The sequence below is a fragment of the Cervus canadensis genome, chromosome 12, assembly GCF_019320065.1.
Source record: "Cervus canadensis isolate Bull #8, Minnesota chromosome 12, ASM1932006v1, whole genome shotgun sequence".
Taxonomy (NCBI): Eukaryota; Metazoa; Chordata; class Mammalia; order Artiodactyla; family Cervidae; genus Cervus; species Cervus canadensis.
The window spans coordinates 8,925,434-8,948,746 of NC_057397.1; the positions used below are offsets into that span (position 1 = coordinate 8,925,434).

Here is a 23,313-nt window from a genome sequence, read left to right on the forward strand (position 1 = left end):
GGCCATCCACCAAGTGGACATCCAGGAAGATAAGTGGAGTGGATATAAAAGCAGCACTTCACCAGGAAAAGCTGAGACCTGGAATCCTACACACTAGGCTCCAAAACCAGATCCACCTCTGGGGAGCTATGTGACTGTGGGAAGCTCTTCTCTCCTCTGGGTCTCAAAGCCCTGTCTGCACGTGGAAGGCCAGAGGCCGTGATGCCTGTCCTGCCGACACTTCCCAGCACGCTGCGGGCAGTGGGCAGGAGCCGGAGGGCTTCCTGCATGGTGGCCACCGTGGGCTGCACCTCCTGGGCGGAGCCCCCTTGCCTCACCTATGGGGCAGGGTCCCACCTGGGGAGGGCAGCGTCACCCCGGAGCACCAGGCCCACGGGCCCCCTGGCAACGGGCAGGCCAGGTTCCGAGCCTGCCGGGCCCCGGGCACGGGTGGCCGCCCCGCCGCCGCCTCCTCGTCGTCCTCGTCCTCCTCGCCGTCCCCTCCTCCTTCCGCGGTCCAAGCCCGCGCTGATCCTTCTGAGCCGGTGGCCCCCACGGGCACAAAGGGGAGCCAGCCGCCCTGCCGGCGTGTTGCTTGTCTGCTGAGATGTGGCTTCGGGAGTGAGGCCCTCGGCGGGCAACGTCCAGCTCCGAATCCCCGCAGCAGAGGCCGGGCCAGGCTTCTGACAAGTCCACGTGCTTGTCAGTTTCAACCGCTGCCTTCTCTCTGGGAACCCGGGAGGGAGCGGGCCCGGGGGAGCAGCCGTCCTCTGCATTGGAGGGCTGGCTGTGCAGGCAGAGGGCCCCGAGCCGCTCACCAGACTCTGCAGCCCTGCCCCAGCCCCGCCCTGCAGACACGGACCACCCCCGGCAGCCACACCAGCTGTCACGCACACCCAACCCTTGCCCTGGCTGAGGGGTCAGGGGGCCCCGACGCAAAAAAGGGGGGGCAGCAGTGGGCCCAGTGGGCGCCCCCATGACGCGCCCTCGCGGAGTCTGGTGGCCTCCAGGCTCCCCACAGGGGGAGGCCTGGGGAGGGAGGCTCTGCTGGCCGGCCCCGCCCTGCGCCCCTCCTACCCGAGGCAACCCGAGTCCCTCTCCCAGCACAGTGCTGACGTCCCAAAGCCCCCGGGGAGCAAGAACAGCGTCCACCACCTCCCGGCCCCTCCGTGCCCCCAGCGGCACGGCCCACACAGCGTCCACCCCCTGGCCACGGCACCCTGAGCCCGCCTGGGCAGCCCCTTCCTCGGCCTCTGCCCCTGCTCCTGCTCAGCACGCCCCGGGAAGCCCTCCCTGCCTCAGCGGGCCCAGGGCCCCGTGTCACTGGACTGCACTGTCCACCCACCCCACCCCTAGGACACGAGCTCTGGGAGACACAGGCTCTGGCGGCTCTGTCTCTGAGTGAGGGCCCAGCACAGAGCAGGGGGCCTGGGGGACGGGCGGCAGGTGGAGGATGGTTGCGGCGCCCACTCCCTGCTGGACCCAGGCCGGGCCAGGGGCTCACATCACAGTTGTGTGTCCCCAGAGCTGCCTGATGCCCGCCTCAAGCAAACGAGGGTCAGATATTGGTCCTCACTGCCCCAGAGCCAGCCGATAAATCCCAAGCAGCAAGGCCCCACCAGCTCCAGCCCCACGCCCAGCCAAGGGCAGACAGGGAGCGACACCCTGCCCAGCAAGGTGTCCTCTGCACAGCCCCGCCCTCCAGGACAGGGCAGCCGGTGCCGCACACCAGGCATAGGGAGCCGCAGCCCTGACGGCGCCCACGGCAGGGAGACCCGCCCCTGGGAGCCGCTCGCCCCTCACCCCTGCCCTATCACTTGCTGAGCCGTGGGCAGAGGCCCGGGACACAGCCTCGGTGGGGGTGCAGACTGGAGCAGGCAAGGCTGACCGCCCTGGGCATGCAGCCCGCGCCCTCTCCTCTCCCCTCCCCCACGGCAGTCGGCCTGAGCGCAGAGAAGACCCTGCGGGCCTGCCCCTCCGGCGCGGGCAGGGGCGGAGGGCTGTGCCCTCACACTGACTTACTTGGTGCCGGCTGGCTCCAGCGAGGAGCTCACTGGCCACCTCTGTGTGCGAGGACGCAGCCTCTAGGCCGGCTTCAATACTATCTGCAAATCAAGACAACACAAGCAATTACAGAGAGGAGACCTTGTGGTCACCCGGGGCGGGGGCGGGGGGAGGCACAAACGGGGAGTCCGGCCTCCAGAGGTCAGAGGCTGTGGGGGTGGGCACTGCTCACCCGCCCGGCGTGGGCCCTGGCCCGCCTGAGTGTCAGGACAGAGACCCTGGCACTGTCTGTCCTCAACGCCTGGCAGCCCCTCAGAACGGGTGAGTCTAGCCCAGAACAGCTTTGCACACAGTGAGCCGCCGTGAAGACGGCTGTCGGGGTCTGGGAATACCACCGACCCTGCCATGATATCAGCACGTGCCGGCCGCTGGCATTCCCGCACCAAGCAGCTGGTTCTGACGACTGTGCGGGTCTGAGTGGGGACCAGGGGCTTCAGGCAGGGGCCTGCTGGGCCTGTCGGCAGTGCCCCCAAGACGTCACCCCAGCAGCACAGCTGAGCCACCCTGGGACACCAGAAGACACCCCTCCGTGGCACTGGGGGTGGAAAGGCGGTTTCACATGAAGCACCCGCGAGTCCACCCCGCCCTACAACAGCGCGCGGCCAGGCTGGCGGGCACAGGGCAGGGGCAAATCAGGGCCGGGGCCCTCAACCCGGGAGGAACAGGGCTGGAACCCCCGGGAGCACCAGGGCGATTCTCTATATACATCCTCTCCCCCTGAAAAGAAGGACCCGGTGCTGCCCAGACAAGTGAGCAGAGACCACAGCTGTGGGCATAGCCCTCAGCAGAGACCAGCTGGAGCTCCGTGGGCTGACCCGTCAGACGCAAACACGCATCCGGCCAACTCTCAGGAAGAGAGGACAAGCCTCTGAATTCACGCATTTTGGTGAAAACTCAGAGGTAAAAGTGGCTACATGCACACATCTCCTCTGATGCTGGGAAAGATTGAAGGCGGGAGGAGACGGGAACAACAGAGGATGAGATGGTTGGATGGCCTCACCGACTTGATGGGCAGGAGTTTGAGCAAGCTCCGGGAGTTGGTGATGGACAGGGAAGACTGGCGTGCTGTAGTCCATGGGGTCACAAAGAGTTGGACGCGACTGAGCGACTGAAATGAACACACCTCCCTCAACCCAAACACATGTGCCTGGGCACTGCCCAGGGCTTGAGGCAGAGACGGCGCCCATAAACGCAGGTGCGGCCCGGGCACTAAGGGTCCAGTCAACAGCTGGCTGCCCCGAGGGGTGAGAGCCTGGGAGTCATGGGGGACAGGGACGGGGTGCCACCAAACCAGGGTGGGTGGGACGTCTGGGCTGAGCTGGGCCTCATCATGGTGGAACTTGCAGAACCAAGCGTCACGCACTGGGGCCACCAGAATGAACACAGCCACCGAGCTCCTGCCCCGCTCCTAGGCTGGGGGCCGGCAGATGGGTCTGAGCAGCCGGCGCCCCCCGCCAGCTCCCCTGGGCCTTAGAGTGTGCCCATCTGCAGCATGCCAAAGCCGGGTCTGGCTCTGCCAGTAGAACAGGCGGCCTGCCCATGACTAACAGGCAGGCCCTGCCCCGTCGTCCAGGCCCATGACTCAGTCCAGCCCACGGCACAGCCGTGTCCTGGATCTGTGTGCATCTCTGACCTGCCCCCGCCTGTTCGGTGCAGAGCCCCCAAAAGGTCCGGTGGGGCCTCTGCTGGGGTGTCGACGGCCCCTGCTGTCCCTGCAGGCCGTCCTGCCAACCGCAGCCCTCAGGATGTAATTGGTCCTGCTTCCAGCTTCTCCCTAAAGTCCTTCCAGACGCTCCCCAGGAAGGGGGGGCGAGGGTCCGTGGGGCCCAGCTTCAAGCTGCGGGTGGAGCCAATGCTGCTGCGGTGCAGGGCGCTGTGATGGGCTTGCAGCGGTGTCTTGAGAGGAGGGGGACGAGGAGCAGGAGGAGGAGGCGCTGGAGGCGGCGGCCAACACCCAGCCAGGCAGCCATCTTCCTCGCCAGGCTCAGGAGCGGCCGCAAAGGCGGCTGGTGGTGGGCCCAGGGCTCCGGGGTCAGCGTGCCCTGGGAGGCAGAGGGCCCCTGACGCTGTCTGGCCTGGCCTGAGGCTGAGTGACGCAGGCGAGGGGCGCCCTTCCCTGGCCTGGAGCCTCGGTCTCCCCATCTCGACGCAGAGCAGGCCTTGCTGGAGGGAGGCTCCGGGCGGGCTGTGGGGGGCCACTTACTTGGGAGGGACTCGGCGGCATGGGCCTCCCCGGGGGCGCCCGGGGCCGCGAAGGTCTCGGCCACCATGCGCTCGACGGGCGTGAGGATGGCGGGGGCGCGGGGGCGCTCGGCCAGCTTCCTGCGCACCACCCCGCGCAGGTCCCGCCACTTGTGCTTCACGTCGCCCAGGTCCCGGCGGCAGTAGCCCAGTGCGTTCACCGCCTGCAGGATCTTGCTCCACACCCGGTGTTTGCGGGCGGGCGGGCCCCGCAGCGCCCCGAACAGCAGCGGGTAGTGGCGTGTCACCCTCTGCACCAGCACCTCTGTCTCCTGGGGGCTGAAGTTGGGCTTCCGTGTCTTGGTGCGCGAGTGGGGGCCCGGCCTGGGCAGTAGGGCCGCCACAGCCGGCTCGGGGCTGGAGCTGCGCCCGCACGAGGCCTTGCCACTGCTGGACCCTGGAAAGGCACCGGAGGCTGAGGGCGGCAGGCTGGCCCCACCGCCCCCTATGGGGGGACGCGGGCCTCACCCACCGTCTGCCGTCCAAGGACACCCACAATGGCACGCAGCGGGGTCCCGGGTCGTGGCTACTCTGGACACTGGGGCCCACCCCTCCAGCAGGCACGGCTCTGGAGGAGGTCAGTCCTCGCCACGCCCCCTGCCCAGCAGAGAGCCCCTCCCCATCGGCCCATCACTGGGACCGAGTGACCATCTGGTGACCATCCAGGAAACAGCTGGGTGTCCATCTGGAGCATACAAAGCATTCTGCACACCCACCCTGACGGTCACCCACAGAGGCGACAGAGCACGTGGAGACAGGGGAGGTCCCAGGAGAGGTGCCCTGAGCTGGCACGGGTGCTGCCCAGAGCTGCCCAGAGCAGGAGCAGGGTCTGCGGGCACCCAGGCTTGCAGACCAGGGAGGGGCTGGCAGGCAACATGGCCCAACCCCCTCCTTCGCTCTGCTCCTGGGGGTGCAGCACACACCGGGGGAGGGGGGCTGGGCCTCAGCACCGCCCCGGCCTCCAGGCCCCATTGAGGCGATGACTCAGCCTGAGAACAGGCTAGAGAGTGGTGTGGGGAGCCCTGGGCCCCGGGCAGGAGCTGCTTGTTAACCAAGTGGCTCTGGGCACTGGGAGCCGCCTCGCTCCTGAGGGCCGCGGGCTGTGGCCCAGCACCGCCCCGGGCACCTGGGCACGGGGGGAGGAGCAGGAGAGCCTTGCGGCCACATGGGCTGCACGGCTGGGCTGGTGGGGCGGGGGCCCTCGCGTGGCGGGAACGGGGCCACAGCAGGGGCAGGACAGCCCTCCCCACGCGGCCAGGCCCCCCCGCACATGCTCCTGGGAGGAAGGCACAGGGTGAGGGGCAGGCAGCTCGGATGCTCCCGCGAGCAAGAGGAGGGGCCCACCCCTCGGGGTGTCCCCGGGCTAGCCTTCCTGAGGGGCTGGGCCTGAGGGGCTGGGCCGAGACCAAGGGGAGGGCCAGGAGGGCAGCCAGCAGAGGCTCAGACTGCGGGAACCTGCCCAGGCCCCACTGTCTGCCGGTCAGCCCCGCCAGACCGTGCCCACCCCTCCCTGGGGCAGCTGCCCGAAGGACTCTGGGGTCGAAGCCAGACACAGGGCCCCCGAGGACGGCCTGGGGCGGGCAGGGCAGGTGGCTTGTCAGATGCTGTGGGTACCCACCGATGGCTTCTCCTTGCTCCGAAACCATGGAGGCCAAGTCCTTGATGATCTGGTTCACATCTAACAGGTCGCTCTGTGGAAGGAAGAGGACAGCCGTTAGGTCCCTGGAGCCCACGGTTCATAAGTCAAGGCCATATCCCTCAGCAGTGCTGACAGCCAAGAGCCAGAAATGAGCCCAGGGTCACCCCTCAACTCAGAGACACTGCTGGGATCTGAAACACTGTCCCCCAACCCAAAGGTCAAAGCCCACGCTGAGCATCCCAGGGCCGTGAGCTCCCTCACTGGGTGCAGAGGACCCAGCGCTGGCCCCTGGAAGGTTGCAGTCTTCTGCAGGATGGTGTCCCCAACACTGACCTGCAGGCCTGACTAGAGAGAAGAGGGTATGCGGAGTGGGGGGCTCAGTATACACCTCCCACAGGCCCCTCAGTCCTGTAGACTCCTCACTCCTCTCCCCTCCTGCAGCTCCTTGACTGAGGGGCCGGCCTGCCCCTCTCTGTCCACCCGGCACCCAGCATGGCCAGCACACAGGGGTGGCAGATGGTAGATGGATGAATAGTGGATGGTGGATAGATGGATGGTGGGTGGTGGATGGATGGATGCTAAACTGGATGGGTAGATGAATGGAGAGATGAATAGTGGATGGATGGATGGACAGATGGATGGATGGACAGATGGACGCATTGGATGGATAGTGCACGGATGGATGATGGTGGATGGAAGCGAAATAGATGGGTAAATGGCTGGATGGACAGAAGCATAGTGGATGGTGGGCAGATGGATGACAGGTGGTGGATGGACGGATGGACAGATGGATGCATTCGATAGATAATGGATGGATGGGTGGTGGATGGAAGCTAAACAGATGGGTAGATGGCTGGATGGACAGAATAGTGGATGGTTGATAGGTGGATGGTAGGTGGTGGATGGATGGAAGCCCCACTGCGGTCTGAAGACTGAGTAACTTCTTGAGGCTAGTGAGTGGGGTAAGAAGCAGAACTTGGACCCAGAGACTCGGGTACCCCCCACCCCGCTTGTCATGCTGGCCGCTTGCATTCTCCCTGCCAGCCTCCTCTATCTTAACTCCACTCGCCCAACAAAGTAGAAGTGATGTTGATGAAGAATGTGGGCATGCCACTCACACAGCACACGCCTGGGGCTGTGCTGGGTGCAGAGGTTACAGGGGCTCAAGAAGGGCCGCTCAGAAAGGGGGAGGGTGGGGATTGGCACCAATGCCCGCTGATTTGAGTCCCTTCCCTGCAGGAGATGGCTCCTCCACTGGCCAGCCAGGTGACCCTGGGCAAAGCCGTTCACCTAGGAGTCAAGTTCCCACACCTACCACCCAGCAAATCCAAGCCTCCTCCCTCAGTGCCGGGCGCATGGCCAGGGTAGAGCCAGGAGGGGAGGCCCCTCCACACCTCTGAGATGCGGGTGTTACATCGCTGCCCCCCCCATCCGCCACCCTGCAGCCCATCAGGACCCTGGATTCATTTCCACCAGGGTCATTTCACCCCACTGCTAAATATCACAGGGAGATTCATTTTCTTTTTAGGAGTGTGCTGGGAAATGAAGCAATTAGCATGATCTTAAACCGACAAGTACTATCAATCGCAATTCAATTACTGGGCTTACACACAGCAGAGGTGGCGGCTCTGCGGGAACCGGGCCCACGGCCGGGAAGGTGGTGATGAGTGCAGGGCCTCGGGCGGCCTCTGACCTGGACCCGCTTCTGGGATCTGCATCCCCATGGCCCTCCCTGGACAAGGCTGCTGGTGGGAAGGCCGAGCTCAGGCGCAACCTGAAGGTCCAGACCCCAAGGTCACCAGTGACAGCCGCAGCCTCAGCCAAACCTCAGGGAGATAAGCCCACCTCCCCACTTTTCCAGGTCTCCGCCCCAAGGCCGCCAGACGGCCAGCCTCAACCTCAGCCACTGAGCCCGCACCACGGGCAGAAACCTGCGGGTCTGGAGTCTGGCTGTGGGTGTGCTTGGACTTGGGAGCTCCGAGGGGACTTTGTAGGGTGCTCAGTCTCCCCATGCTGCATGAGGTCACAAACAGGCACGCAGGGAAGCCAGCACCAGAGGTAAAGGGGCTCTCCTGGGACCCTCCCGCTCTCTGGGAGCGGGGCAGCCCCGGCAGTCCGGGCCCCTGATCAGTACCAGGGACAGTGGGCTCGCTCCCGGGAGGTCTCATGCCCTAGCTGCCAGCGAGCTCAACACGCGTGCAGTGGATCCCTTCCCTCGGGCACAGGGACAGAGTCTCAGCGAAGGAGAGGGCGGGATGGGTGGCTGAGTAGGAGCCACAAGCCCGGGGCCTTCAGGGGCCCAGGACCCCAGGCTGCCTGCCCGGGGTGGGGGGCCAGAAGCTAAAGCAGTGGCCATCGCCATGGCCCGGCCCCAACGGGGACACACAGCTACTGTGGCGGGTGCTCCTTGTCCGAGCAGCACTGACCCCAAGAACCCGGAACCGCCTGGGTGGGACAGTGGGTCCCCAGTCCAGCTCACTTCAGGGCTTCGGGAGAGGCCTCCCGCTTCGGGAGACGCAGTGGCCAAGGCTAATCTCTAACTACTGCAAATGCACAGGGGCCGCCCCCTCCAGGAACACTGCCCACATCACGTTTCTGTAGCAAGCAGCCCCACAAACACGGTCAGGGCTGTGGCTGCGGATGGCGGCCAGGAGCTGGTGCTGGCCCGGCCATCTGGGGCCAGGGGTCGCTCCCAGGCCTCTGCCGCCTGCCCTCCATGCCCGGAGGCACGTGCATGGGGTCTGTCGAGCCAGGCGGCCGCTGCCAGGGTGCCGGCTGCTCCTGGCTGGCCCGGTCTGCCGGCGTGAGCCAAGATGCCCCCGGTGCCCCAGGAGCACAGAGCAGCCGCACCGGGGGGACCTCATGTGGGTGACCCCCCCCCGCCCCCCTGGGCAGGGCGCCAAGGGCACCGCATCCCGTCTCCGGAAGGTCGTCGTCAAAGACCGCCGCCAGGGAGGTCTCCGTTCACCAGCCTCTTAGACATGGACATGACCTTTGACACTGGCACCCTTCTCGGTTCCCGGCGCCCCTCTTTGGAGAAGGGAATGGCAACCCACTCCAGTATTCTTGCCTGGAGAATCCCATGGACAGAGGAGCCTGGCGGGCTACAGTTCATGGGATCGAAGGAGTCGGACACAACTTAGCATTATCTGTATCTTTTCTTTACTTTCCCTCTTTTGAAGATGCCCGAGATTCCGATGTTGACTTTGCCCACTTCTGAGCTGACACTGAGGACCACTGAGGCCCCATGTCCCCGGGAGACCGTCCTGGGGCCCCGCTTCACCCTCAGGCCCATGACCCTCTTGAGTCGTCCAGGGATGAACCAACCACCTGCTGGAACAGACGCTCAGGCCACCTTGGAGGGAATAAGGGGAGTGGGGGTGTCCCAGGGCCCTGGGCTGCAGCCTGTCCCCACCAGCCTGGAGGCCGAGGGAGCAAGGGCGGACTCGGGGGACATCGCCCTAGCACCAGGCTGACCCGCGGGCACACCTGAGGCCTGACCCCCGACCTTGAGCCACTGTGAGGGGGTCAGCAGGGGGCACCCTCCAGGCAGAGCAAGCCAGACTGTGCGTAGAGGGTGGCAGGCAAGCCTGGGGTCAGACCCCTCCGGGATCCCCAGGCAGTAGCCTCCTAGGTGATCTCAGAGACGAACAGGCTGGCTCCAGGGCGCTGCTCAGGGATGGGAGTTCAGGGTCCCAGCACCCAGGCAGATCAACCTGTGGGCACACAGTCCCCGCCCTCCAGGAGGTCTGGGGCAGGAAGCCCTACCAGGATGGCCCAGTAGTAGAGAGCCGGCCTCGGAGGTCCCGGGGCCACGGTCCCACCCCCAGCCCCCGGCCCCCTGCTCGGCCCACAGCTCCCCCCTCCAAACCACTCCTGGAGCCTGGAGCGTGCTAGTCAGGGAAGCTGACGGTGGGCACGAGCGGCAGCGGCAGGACACAGGCAACCAGCCGGGACAGACAGTCACCGTGCTGGGCACCTGAGCAGGCTCGGCTCCTGACAGAGGGTGCCGAGGCAAAGTGTGGACATGCCAGAGCCCGACCCAGGAGCCAGGCGGAAGGCCAGGCCTCAGGCCCGTGGACTGAGCTCAAGGCCAGGCCGGTCACGGGGGGCCATGCTGGGAGCCCAGAAGCCCCCAGAGCTGCCAGGATGGAGCCCCCGGGGGCAGCCCCAGCTGTGGCACATGATTGTGGCAGGGACCGGGAGCCGTGTGCCCAGGCGTGGGCACCAGGGAGCGGGAGAGACGAAAAAAACACCTTAACTTAGTAAATGTTTAAATCATGCAATTATTATCCTGATTGCTTCTAAAACTAGAACTCATTAAAAGCTCTCACGGAATCTTCTCTCTTCTTTTACTGGCACTGAGGAATAACAGCCTTGCACAGGACATAATAAAACCTCGGTGCGTGTGTCTGTGTGTGCGTGTGTGTTCCCTCCACTTTTAACCACGAAAGGAAAGAAAATACCGCTGCATTTTTCTCTACCACGCAATCTCTTCTCATAATTAGGATCTTGGCAACCATCCACCTACAGAGACGACTGTTCCAGCTAATGGAACAGCCAAACTTTGTTTATTGATTGATTCCCATATTTATAGCTAGACACTGGCCAGATCAACCTCCCCCTGGGCTTTGGCTTTACCACACCAGCTATGGGTAGAGCGGCTAGGCCCCCTCCTCACCCCAGCCCCCTCCCTCCTCAGCCTGCCAGGTAGCCATGGCAACAGAGCAGCTGGTGGGTCAGGTGACAGAGCAGCCCAGGAGGGGGGCAGGGGCGCCAGGCCTCACAGGTGAGCTCAGGTGCGACGGGCGGGGCAGAGGGGGCCGGGGCAGTGCATGCCGTGGGCAGACCCTACTGGGAGCCCACAGGTGACTCTGGTCCGCCCCAGGTGGACCTCAGCAAGTCCGCTACACCCTGGCAGTGGCTGGGGGCACACGCCCGTCTCATTCAACCTCCTCCTACCCCTAGGGAGACCCGGCCCTGCCCTGTCCTCCAGAGAGCAAGAAGCCCCTGTGACCAGAGCTGAGTGACCAGGTGGGAGGCAGAGCTGGGCCTCGCGGGCGTGCTCCTGGGCTCTGGGCTCCGCACAGGCGGCCTCAGGGCCCTGCCACACCCTCCACCGGGAAGAGAGGGCAGAGCACCGCCGTCAGGATGGCCCTGCTCTCGAGCCGGGCACTGGCCACAGTCCCGGCTCTGCCTCACACAAGCTGCCGGGGCCCAGCCAAGTGAAGCGCCCGCTCCCAGCCTCCACCTCGGCTTCAGTAAATGTGGAGCACGGGGGTGCTTGCGCTACCAGACTTCTGTGTGGGCTGCAGATGCACATACATACAGGCAGCAGAGCCCTCTTATTAAAACACAAATCTTCTGTGGAGTCCCAACACATGAAGCTTCTCATTCCATTCAGCTGCCACCCACCCACCTTCATCCATCCCCCCCCCCCCCCCATCCATCACCCACCCCTCCCCCATCCTCTCCAGCCATCCATCTAAACCCCATCATCCATCCCCAACCATCCATCTCCCACTATCCATTCATCCACACCCTCACCATCCATCTATCCACATCTGCCATCATCCACCCCTACCATCCATCCATTCCCCAACAATCATCCACCCCTACCATCCATCCCCCACCATCCATCCATGCCCCATCCACCTGCACCCCACCATCCATCCACCCCCACCATCCATCCACCCCTACCATCCATCTAACCCCCATCCTCACCCATCCCCAACCACCATCCACCCCCACCATCCATCCATTCCCCCATCCATCCATCCATCCACACCCCCCAACCATCATCCACCCCTACCATCCATCCATCCACACCTCCTCCATCCACACCCCCACCATCCATCCATCCATCCATCCCCCATCCTTCCACACCCCCATCCATCCATCCATCCCCATCCATCCACACCCCCACCATCCATCCTTCCACACCCCCATCCATACATCCATCCCCATCCATCCACACCCTAACCATCCATCCTTCCACACCCCCATCCATCCATCCATCCCCATCCATCCACACCCTAACCATCCATCCTTCCACACCCCATCCATCCATCATCCCCCATCCATCCACACCCTAACCATCCATCCTTCCACACCCCATCCATCCATCCATCCCCCATCCATCCACACCCCCACCATCCATCCTTCCACACCCCCATCCATCCATCCATCCCCATCCATCCACACCCCAACCATCCATCCATCCCCCATCCATCCACACCCCCACCATCCATCCCTCTCTCCCCACCAGCCCTTTGATCTGTCTGTCCCAGAGAAAGACACTGAGTGCCCAGACAAAACCAGGCATCCTGCAGCAGCAGGAACATAGCCAGACTAAGATAGACAACACCCCTGCCTCCATGGGGCTTACAATCTCCTGCAGGAGAAGGAATAGTAACAAGATAATTAATTAAACAGCATGCTAGACAATGCAGAGAAATGAAACTTTAGATATGGAACATCTGAGCCAAAACCTGAAGATAAAAGGGAACAAGTTGCTGAGGTATCAGCAGGGTCCAGGCTCGGGGGGTGGGGTGCGGGGGAGGAGGGACACACTGGCCAGGTTCTGGTCCTGTGACCTCAGCCCCACTGTCGGGGGAGGGAGACAAGGGAGCCCACTTAGGGGGCAGCAAAAAGCCCAGGTCTGAGAGGGGGGCCACACCGCCCCAGGGCTGGAGAAGGCCAGGGAGGACGTGCCCGAGAGCCAGCCAGAGGGCAGCAGGAGTACGGGGCCATGTGGGGCCAGCAGAGTGGGGGGCAGCCTTCCAGGGATGAAGCAGGGGTCACCTGTTAGTATCTAACCAACAGCAAGTGCGCTAAAGGCCCATGAAGCGAGCCGGCTGCCGCTGTGGGGACAATGGGCAAGCCGCTGGCCAGAGGGGTCCTTGCCCCCGGGAGAAGGCCATTCTGGAGGCCCTGTCCCCGCCCTCTGGGAGGGTGGTCTCCCGGGGAAGGGGACCCGCAGGCACACCCCTGCCCCTTGGGAGCGGCCCACCCTGTCTCCCAGTCCTCAGCCCGGCCTAAGTTGCAGGGCTCATCACAGTGGACCAGGGATGCCCCACTTTGTTTGCCAAGCACCCCCAACCCACAACCTGAGTGTCCCCCAGCGGCACCGATACCCCGACCCTTGGGGCCATGGGAGTTTTGGGGTCCGAGTGCTGACCCACCTTGGACCAGCGTCAGGGAGGGGCCCTCGGGTGGGAGGCCAGAGATCAGCTGAATCAGGGCAGGAAGGAGGAGCCCTAGAGGCACCCCAGAATGTATTGTGAGCGCCCTCCCGTTGGAGCGACCCACCCGCAGGCCTGGCTTCTGCAGTCTCCGAGCTCCCCTCGGCCTGGCACAGGAGCCCAGGGCAGGGGTCGGGGGGTCTGCGGGGCAAGAGGGAAGAGGGCGGTGGAGACATCTCATCCACCCACAGACGGAGAGCCCCCAGGGGGCCTCAGAGGACACTTGGTGCTGCTAGGGGATGGGCTGCCCTGGGAGGTTGCATGGAGGTCCTCAAGGCGCCCATCTCCTCAAATAGCAAGACACCCTCATCTGAAACCTAACCATGCAGGTCCAGGGGCCACTGAGCCAGGCCCAGAATCAACAGAGGCCCTGGCAGCCCTCAGTCTCCTGCCCACTCACCGCCTGACCCCTGGCCGGCAAGCCCCCCATTTCACAGAAGCAATGACTGGGGTGAGGAGCAAGCCCCAGGTCACCAGCCAGCTAGCGGAGACTTGGACCTAAAGTCAGGACTCAGTTTCCCCATCTGTCCACACCCCCACAGCCCAGCCAACAGGGAGGTCCCTGAGGGCAGCCCAGGGCCTCAAAGGGGCTCCGGGACCACAGGTCTCCCTCTGTCCAGCGATGCTGTGCATGCATAAACCACCTGTGTACAACGCCCCCCGGGAACTTGGGGGCAGAGTGGGTGCAGTAAGCAGTTTCCACGTGGAACACCCTGCAGCAGCCAGGGAGAGGAATGCCCCACGTGTCGTCCTGAGGCTGCTCCCTCAGCCCCTCCCCAGAGCTCTGCCCGCCCACGGCAGCCTGGCCCTGCAGACCCGGGCGGACAACCCCTGAGTAACCTGGGCAGTGGGGCTCAGGTGCCCCTGGAGGGGCTGGGGCCTGCCACCCGCCCGGGACAGGCCTCTGCTGCCATAGGCAGGCGCGGGGCTGGCTAGTCTCCGCCCAGGCCCGCGCTGGTATCAGGACAGCTGCAAACCTGGGGGAGGGCTGAGTGATGGCCAATGACAATCTGTCCGTTTTCCCCATTTCCAAAGAGGACAGGGGGGGAGGGGGAGGGGAAGGAGGGAGGGAGGGTAAGGAGGGAGGGAGGGGAGGGAAGGGGAGGAGGGAGGGAAGGGGAGGAGGGAGGGAAGGGGAGGAGGGAGGGAAGGGGAGGAGGCCAGGGGTGCTGACCCCAACCCCAGCCCATCACCCTCCAGCCAAGGCCTGCTGCATACCGCGTCACCCACACACAGGTGAGGACACAGCACAACGGCGAGGTTGGCCTCAGGTCCTGTCCACGGCCCCCGTGAACCCACCATACTCACCGCTCAGACGAGGACGAGGACGGGCTGGCAGCGCCTGGGCCTCCCTAACCCCACCCCGGGGTCCCCTCCTGCAGCGTGTCAGCCATGAGAGGCCGTCAAGGCACAGGCCAACGTCCTGAGCAAACCAACCCCACGGCCCGTTGGGGCTTGGACCTCAGAGTGGAGCCTGCCCCTGCTCAGGAGCTCCCCACATTTCCGGGGGGGTCACCCCACCCACCCGTGTCCCCAAGCTGGGCCCTGCAGTGGAGTCTGCACCTATGCGCCCTGCACGCCAGGCCAAGGCCATGTCAACCCTGGAGCCCCTCATCCCACCAGGACAGGTGGCCCGACCCCTGTGTGCCCGAGGGTCCTCCTAAGAAGGCTTTAGTTCTGCAGCTGAAGCAGCAGCGGGTCCCTCCCGCCACAGGCCTGCCAGCCCCCTGAGCTCTCGGGAGAAGTGGGCCCCGCGTGCCAGCAGCAGGGAAGAACATCCGTGTGTCCCTGGTCCTTCCTGGACCAGCTCGGCAAGGAGGAGAGGCCTGTCTTCCAAGACGGCCCGTGCGCCTTCCTCGCAGGCTCTGCCAGGCAGAGTGGGGGCGGGCGTGGCAGTGAGGGGGCGTCCACCACCCTCAGGAGTGCAGACCTGCCCACTGCAGACACAGTGACGGGTCCTCAGCCAGTGACTCAGTTTTTTAGCCCAAGTTCCCGTTTTTCTAAAAGAAGCTGCTTCAGGGAAACTTGGTTCCAGAAACGTAGCTCCTGGGGGCTGGGGGGCAGGCAGGCCCCCAGTACCTTCTCCTGCAGGTAAAACCAAGGCCCAGAGGGAGGAGGGAACACACACTCAGGGGCTCGGGGCCACCACCAAGAGAACCAAACATCCTGAGAGCCCCATTCTAATAAATGCACTTCCCACAACAGGAGACAGGCCCCGGTGCACACTCACTCACTGGCTCGCACACTCACCTGCACACCTGTTCCTGCACATCCACTCATACACTCGCACACCCACTCAGGGGCCTGCACACCTCCGGCAGCTGTCACAGACCACACCTGGCTAGGGAAATGTCTGGCAGCATGTATTACACATGTGCAAACTAGGGGAAAAAACAAGCGGCCCCCCTGCCCCAACTCGCGCATGTATGCACGCAGCCGCACCTCAATCTGCAGGATGGCCTCCTCGCGCAGCCGGATGGCCTCCAGGTCCTCCTCGGTGATCTCAGGAAGCAGCGCCTGCTCGTGGCCCGGCCACATACCATCGCCCCCGTTGAAGATCTTCTCATCGTCAGCCAGCTCAGCAAAGGCGGCCTGGGGGCTCTGCCAAGACACAGACCACTGTTACCACACAGCCTACTGCTGCCGGGCCAGGCCTGCACCGGGCACCCGGAGCCCCCAGCCAGGCCCTGCAGGGGCCAGGCCCCAGCCTTGTCAGTCGGGGCTGCCCCACAGGGCCGCGGGTGCTGGGGCCACCGTGATGGGGGGCAGACACCGGGCCCCGTCCGTGGCCTGAGCGCCCAGCTCGGGCCGTCCCAGGCCTGGCTGCAGTGGGCCCCAGCAGGGTGGGCATGCGCCCCATGGTCACAGGGGGAGTGTCCACATGCAGCTGTCCTCCTCCCAGAGCCAGCGCACTCCCTCCAGACCACGTGTTCACCTCATCCCCAGAGCCAGGGAGGCCTTTACATAAATAAACACGTGGATGGATTGATATAAAATAAAAGATCTAAAAACTCTGTTGACGAGCGCTCCTCGTCCAAGGTGGCAATTATCACCTCCCTTCCCGCTGTGGGCGGAGGAAGCGAGCGGTGCCAAGCGGGCAGCAGCAGGCGGGGGCTGGCCGGGGCCAGGCCGCGTGCCCACACCGCCTCCTCTCTGCGGCCCCAGCCCCGCCTGGGCTGCGGGGCGCATCAGGTCAGGCCTGGAAGCGGCCCCGCCAGAGGCTCAGGCCCGTTGCGCACACTCAGCCTTGGCCTTCTCCTCCGCCAGACGGGAACAGCGACCCACACCCGCGGTCCGCGGCCTGTGTCCACCGCGGGGCTGTGCTCTCCGCCCACCCCACCCCTGCCGGGCACACCCGCACTCCCCGCAAGAGGTACGGCACCTGGGGCCCCTCGCAGACGGCCCACCCTAGGCCCCTGAGGCGAGGGAACTGGGAGAGCTCAGCTCTGCTGACAGCTGTGTGACCTAGCATGTTCTTAACTTCTCCCACCCCAGCCTCCACGTCCATGTGATGGGGTTGTATCCAGAGCCATGGAAGGGTGGACGGGGATGAGAGCAAGGCCCTGACCAGGAAGCACGTGTGAAAGCCCCAGTCAGGGGCCATGGGGCGCTGGAAGTCCCCGCGCGAGTGAGTCACGGGGCACGGTGGGGGGTGGGCCCTGTGCCTGCAGGGGATCCCGAAGGTACCACCCTCCCTGCAGCAGAGGCTGCTCCAAAACAGAGCACCTGTCCCTGAGCTCCACTGATCCCAGTGGCCGGGGCACCTCCCGCGGGAAGAGCCCGAGCCGGCCACCGGGGACTGAGGCGCGGACACACCCTCTGCAGCCCTGCTGTGAGCGCAGCCTGGCCAGCAGGGGCTGGGGGCACAGCCAGGAGCACGGGCGGGCCAGCGACAGTGACTCTGACGCACGACGTGAAGTGCACAGGCGCCACGCGTGGCCACCTGGAGTCTGGTTTCAGAGAAGGCCCCAGAAAGCGAGAGGAAAGGGGCCCAGCCTCCCTGCAGGCGTGGGCGCGCGCCCTGGCTCCCACAGTACGGCTCGCCCTCCCCAAGTGGCTCAGGAGGAGGCACCAGGGAGGGAGAGGCAGCTGGCCCCGCCCAGCCCCCTCCTGAACGGATCAGAAAGCACCGTCTTCTCACAAAGCCTCGGTCTGGGTCTTGAGCTCCGAAGCCGGGATTAGGGTTTGCTGGCAGGGCGCTGGGGCCACAGCGCAGGACGCAGCCAGGGGATGGTTTTCCAGCTCGCCGGGCAGCCAACAAAGGCGGCTTTCTCTTTGCTCCAAGGCCAAGGGCTTGGGTCCTTGCTCCGACATGTCCGTTTCATGCCCACGATCCAACAATCCAATGTGACTGCTGGGTGGGGGGGGGGAGGGGGGGCAAGCAGTTTCCCGTGAGAAGAGATGGAGCCCAGTGAGCGGCCAGGCAGGACCCAGGGCTCTCAGGGACTCTGGGAAACAGGCCACTGTCTCGCAAACTCTGACCCAGGGCTCCGCGTGGGAGTATCCGTGACCCTGGCGGGAGAGCAGGGGTCAGGACGAGAGCCGGTCTCACTCTTGGGAAACACAGCTTCTGTGCAGCAGCCCAGAGGCTGGTCGTCCATCCCTCCAAATAGCAAAGGCTGTGGTCAGTTGACGGACATCTCTGGGAGCTCTGCAAAGCCCGGAACAAAGGACTGGCAAGACGCTCCAATCCTTCCCTGGCCCCATGGTAAGTAACAGAGCCGCCACTGGGGGGTGGCTCTGAGAGGGACACACGACTAAGGAGGCCCCCACAGATGTCCAGGTGAGACACGGAGATGGGGCTCCGGGGACTGCACGCCGCTGATGCTGGCGCAGCACGCTGGAGCGTGTTCCCGGCGCGGGGCAGGCTCCGCCCTGCCTGGGGACAGCGGCCGGCCCAGAAGCCCAGGCGCTGCCCACCGGCTGGGCCTGACCCGGGTTGGAGGCTGAGCCAGGACCCAGTTGAGGCAGCGGCCAACACAGCCAAGGAGGTCGACCTGCTCCCAGCCACTCCAGCACTCGGCTCGGAGGAGAAGAGGTGGGCACCCTGGCTCCTGCCAGGACGACCAGCCTGCAGATGGCAGCCCCAAACCCGAGCATCAGCGCAGCGGCATCCCCAGGCTGAATCTGCAGTGTCAGCTCACCAACCACAGGCTGCGAAATTCCTGGAAATCACCTTTCATAACTTCTCAGAAGCACTGCTGGCCATTCTCTTCCCCTTTAGGAAACATTCTACTGAAATAGGGCATGAGCAGTTGAATACACAAATCACACATGGACAGGTCTGTGAGCCGTAACAAAAGGAAGACTTCTGGGTCAAGATACGGACATGCCAGGCCCCTACTCATGGCGCTGCCTCCAAGCAAGGGCTGTCTGGCTTCCCACTCTCGTTGGTTCGGCCCGGTTTGGACCTCTATGCTCTGCGCTCAGCGTGTGTCTGAGGTGTCACCAGGCCTTGCTGGCCACAGACGATCCGTTCTGCTGCCAGTCTTCCATGCACGGACTCAGCACAAATGCTCTAGGCTGGCCCTCCCCTAGGTGTCAGCTGCTGCATGTTGTGCTGTGTTCAGCGTTCTTTGACATGACTTTCCAGTGGGTCCACACCTGGGAGGAGCTACAAGGCCAAGGCAGGAAGACCTTTCACTCCACAGACATGTTCAGCAGCCAGAGTAGGGGCCCCACGCACACTCCCGGCTAGCGCGTGAGATCTCCAGCTGCTCCACAGCTTCCCTGGCACGTGGCTACCTCCCGAGTTTTCAACTGTTCTTTTCAGTTGTGTTGGTGGGTGCAAGGTGTGCAGAGATGGAGCACCGTGGGTTCACTCTGCTTCCAACGACACACGCTGAGAACACATCCATGTGTTCACCAACCATTCCAATGTTCCTTTCCAATGTGCCCACCCAAGGTGTTTGCCCTTTTATGTTTCTGAATTGTCTGTATTTATCTTATGTAAGAGACAAGATATGCAGCCATGTGCACTCACGATTTGTAAGAGATCTCTACATATTGTGGATGTAAGTCCTTTTCAGATATGCACTGTGCAAATGCCTTTGCTCATTCTGAGGGTCACCTCTTCACTCTCAGCGGTGTACAGACTTTAACAAAGTCAAGTTTACTCTTTTCTTTACAGCAAGTGCATTTTCATCTGTGCAGGAGGGTGACAGCCTCCAAGGGCAGCATCCAGACACTTCCCTGCCTTACTGTTCACATCCAGATCTGTGATCCCGGCGAGTGTTCTGAGCTGGGCGAGCTGAGCGGAAGGATCTGCAGGGGGTGGCAGCCTGGTGCCCACAGTCCTCCAGTCCCTTTCCAGGCACAGAACAATGGCTCTGGCCTGGAAGGTCCACACGGCCTGAGCCGGCTGCCGCCTGTGTGCACGTCTTGTCCTGCACGCTGCTCCCCAGCGGCTCCGACATGTACACCAGGGGGCGGTGTGTTTGGACCTGGACTTGCTGTGTGCCCAACAGGGCTTGTCCCAGCTCGGCTGTCCGCCGACCAGCATCAAGCCCTGAGCAGATCGCACCTCCCACCGTGCGGCGGCGCACCGCCCCCACCCAGGCAGCCACGTATGTGTGGGTCTGTGTCTACACGCAGCTCTGCTCCACGGTCTGCTGGCTCAGCTGTCAGCAGACACCACACTGTTTTAATACCTGTAGCTCCATATTGTGTTCTGACACCTGGGAGTGTAAATCCTCCAGTTCTGTTCTTCAAAACTGTCTTCATTATTTGGGGCCCTTTATATTTCCATATACATTCTGTAATCAGCTTGACAATTTAAACACACATTCAAAACCTGCTAGGATTTTTACCTGGATTGTATTGAATGTATAGAACCATTCACTGAGAACTGACTTTTTTTTTTTTTAACTGACTTTTTTATATATCAAATTTTCCAATCTACAAATACAGCATGCCCCTCAATTATTTAATCTGTAATCTCTCTTCAGTAATGTTTTGTAGTTTTCTATACAGAGGCTTCAACAACTGGTCATAGATTTCTTCCTAGTTTTGATGCTATGATAAGTGCTATCTCTTTTTAACATTATTTCCGAATTGTCTTTTGCTGGCACCAACAATGTTTTCTTGCACATTAACATGGTAACAGAAATCCTGCTACATTCACTTATTAATTCTAAGTTTTGCCAGATTCATTCAGATTTTCTAGTTACACAATCATGTTGTCTGTGAGAGGATTTCTTCCCTCCCAGTTTCTACACCTTTTATTTCATTCTCCTGTCTTATTGCAGTGGATATTCCCTGCAGTACAATGAGAACAGAAGCAATAGTCCTGGACACCATGTCTCACCCTCACTCTCAGGAGAAAAGATTTTAATACCTCACCAGTAAGTGTGCTGCTGACTGCTGGACTTTTGAAGATACCCTTTATCAGATTAAAGGCATTCCTATCTAGTCCTCATTTGTGGAAAATTTTGCATCTCCCTAAGTGAATGTTGAATTTTACCAAATGCTCTTCCATGTCTATTGAGATGATCAAGTAGATATTCTTACTTACTGTATTAACATGATAAATTATTCTGATTATTTCTGAATGTAAACCAATCTTGCACTCCTAGAATAAATCCCATTTTAGAATGGTGTATTATCTTTCTATACATTGCTAGACTTAAGTTTATCAACATTTTGGTTAGGGGACTTCCCTGGTGATCCAATGGCTAAGACTCCATGCTGCCAACGCAGTGGGCCTGGGATCAATTTCTGGTCAAGGAACTAGATCCCACACGCCACAGCTAAGACCAGTGCAGCCAGATAGAGAATTTTTTTTTAATATTTTGGTCAGAGGAGTCTTTGCTTCTAGGCTTATAAGACATCTTGTTATTTTCTTTTTTGCAAAGTCCTCATAAGAATTTGGAATTAAAATTTACTAGCCTCATAAAGCAAGGTGAGAGGTATTCTCTTTTTATATTCTGTGTAAGTGTTTGTGTAATCTGGTATTATTTATTTCTCAAATATTTGAGAGAATTCATCACTAAAGCCATCTGGTCTGAAATTTCATTGCTAGGATGTTTTTAAATTATGGATTCCATTTCTTTAATAAATACTGCACTTTCCAGATTTTTACACATCTTGGTAAGTTACATTTTTCTTTAAAAATTTGTAAGTAAGTTGTTAAATTGATAGAGATAAAGTTGTTCATAGTATCTTATTACTTTTTTCATTTTTAGAAGCTTTAACAATATATGTATTTTCATTCTTGATACTAGTAATTTAGAACTTTATTTTATTACTCATTGTAAAGAACCAACTTTTGACTTTGTTGAATTTGTCTATTGTGCATCTATTTTATATTTCATTGATTTCTGCTTTTTCCTATGTATTTTCTTTGGATTTAATTTTTTGTTGTTATTCTAGCTACTTGAGATTGGGATCACTGATTTTCACACCTCCTTTCTCATATACGTATTTAAATCTATGAATATTGTGCTGTACAGTAAGACCTTGGTCGTTCCTGCCCTTCCCCGGAGTCTGAAGGGCACAGATTCCATGCTGTCCCCTGACGCCCACTGACCACAGGAAACACTCAGCACCCACCTGCTGCTTGCCACCCCTCTGCGCTGTGGGAAGCAGTGCTCTGGACTTCTCTGCAATTTTCTGTAGGATAAAGTACAAGAGGAGGAAGGTGGGGAGGACAGAAAAAGTGGGGACGAGAGAAGAAATGGTCAGATAAACACAAAGTTCTGGACAACAACCAATAGCGAAGCACAACTTCAGCTCCGAGAGAACGGAGCTGCCCGAGGACTCTGGAAAACCGGGAGCCTGGCTGGGTGTCCCTGGGGGACAACCTGCTGGACGGTCTCTTCCCACACACTTGGGCGGGGGCGCAGGGACAGAGACACCTGTCCTCCCACCTCCAGGGGGCTCTTGCGAGGACGCTCTGGGGCAGCACCCCAGAGGAAAACGTCCCTCACTGCACACATACTGAGGTCACACCAGCCGGGTCCTGGCGACTGTCAAAGGTCTGCAAGGCGGCCCCCCTCGCTTTGAGGGATGGGACTGTCCCAGGCTGGCCCAGGGTGGGTGCTCAAGGCACCTGCGGGGGACTCACCTTCTGCACCACTCCATAGCGCTGGACGGCATCTGACAGCTGAGTTTTCAGGCGGTCTAGCTGAAGACGCTCCTGCTGCAGAGACAGTGGAGCTTCAACAGTCAGCCAAGGCCGCATCCCGTCCCAGCCACGCCTCCATCCCTGGGCATGCTCCTGGGCTCCTCCCGGCCCGCCTGGCACCTGCACCACATCCGGCCCCAGCCTCGCAGGCATCTCTACTCCCCCCGTCATCAGAGCTGGGCTCACCCCACCTACTTTACCACCACCGCCATCCCCTCAAAGGCCAGCAAAGGCTCCAGGGGCACAGCCAGCATCACCACGGACACCATCTCCACCTAATCCACACACACACACCACACACACACACACACACACACACACACACACACACGCCATCTGCACTGACCACGAGGCCTGCAGCTCTCACGTGCCATGCCTGTCTGGTCCCCAGAACAAACCACTCTGGGGAGAGGTGTTACGACCCCCACTGACAGCACAGGAGGTCTCAGGCCCAAGCTGAAGGTCACGTGGCAGGTGGAGCCGAGCCCTGAAGCACCTAACCGCAGGTGAGGCTGTGTCTCACGCCCACATCAGAACTGCAGGCAGCAAACCAGTCATCTGCCCCCCAGCACCTCAGCACTCACACACGGCCTCTGTCCTCCCGTTGGAACGAGACCTCGTCTCCTGCTCACCTCTGCACCCAGTTTCAGAATGAAGCCTGGCACAGAGCCAGTGCTCAGGACATACAGACGAACGAGGGAACAGGCAGGCCCTAGATCCTGGCACCGCCGGGCCACCAGGAGCCCCCACCCTCTTCTCAGCAGGCAGCATCGGCACCACTGGAGCCGTGTCAGTCCCAGGCCCTGGGACCAGGACTCAGACACAGGCTCCTGGGCCCCTCCTGCCCAAGCAACTCCCATCAGCTCCGGGGAGGGCTGCGACACTCCGCAGGCCCTGCATCTCCAGTCCCAAACCCAGCCTTCCCCGTCAGCACGCACCCCACGCGAGCCCATGGGCAGGAAGGAGCTGCAGGGGCAGCAGCAGGCCAGCCACGGTCGGTGAGACCAGCGCAGCAAGGCCTG

The 23,313-nt window shown here is 61.5% G+C and overlaps 1 protein-coding gene across 9 annotated transcripts in view; it reads right to left on the reverse strand.

The window, feature by feature from the left end:
* TSNARE1 (t-SNARE domain containing 1) overlaps positions 1–23,313 on the reverse strand; it is a 115,075-nt gene that overhangs the window by 41,063 nt on the left and 50,699 nt on the right. For 3 of the 9 annotated variants that reach the window (XM_043483429.1, XM_043483430.1, XM_043483428.1), the window contains 5 exons: positions 22,232–22,306; positions 21,718–21,777; positions 15,610–15,768; positions 5,903–5,975; positions 2,002–2,084 (listed from right to left, as the gene is read on the reverse strand). In XM_043483429.1, coding sequence (XP_043339364.1) covers positions 2,002–2,084; positions 5,903–5,975; positions 15,610–15,768; positions 21,718–21,777; positions 22,232–22,306 — 450 coding nt within the window. Of the gene's footprint in view, positions 1–2,001; positions 2,085–4,246; positions 4,682–5,902; positions 5,976–15,609; positions 15,769–21,717; positions 21,778–22,231; positions 22,307–23,313 lie in introns of all 9 variants that reach the window. The other 6 variants (XM_043483422.1, XM_043483424.1, XM_043483421.1 and 3 more) reach the window with 3 other exon arrangements.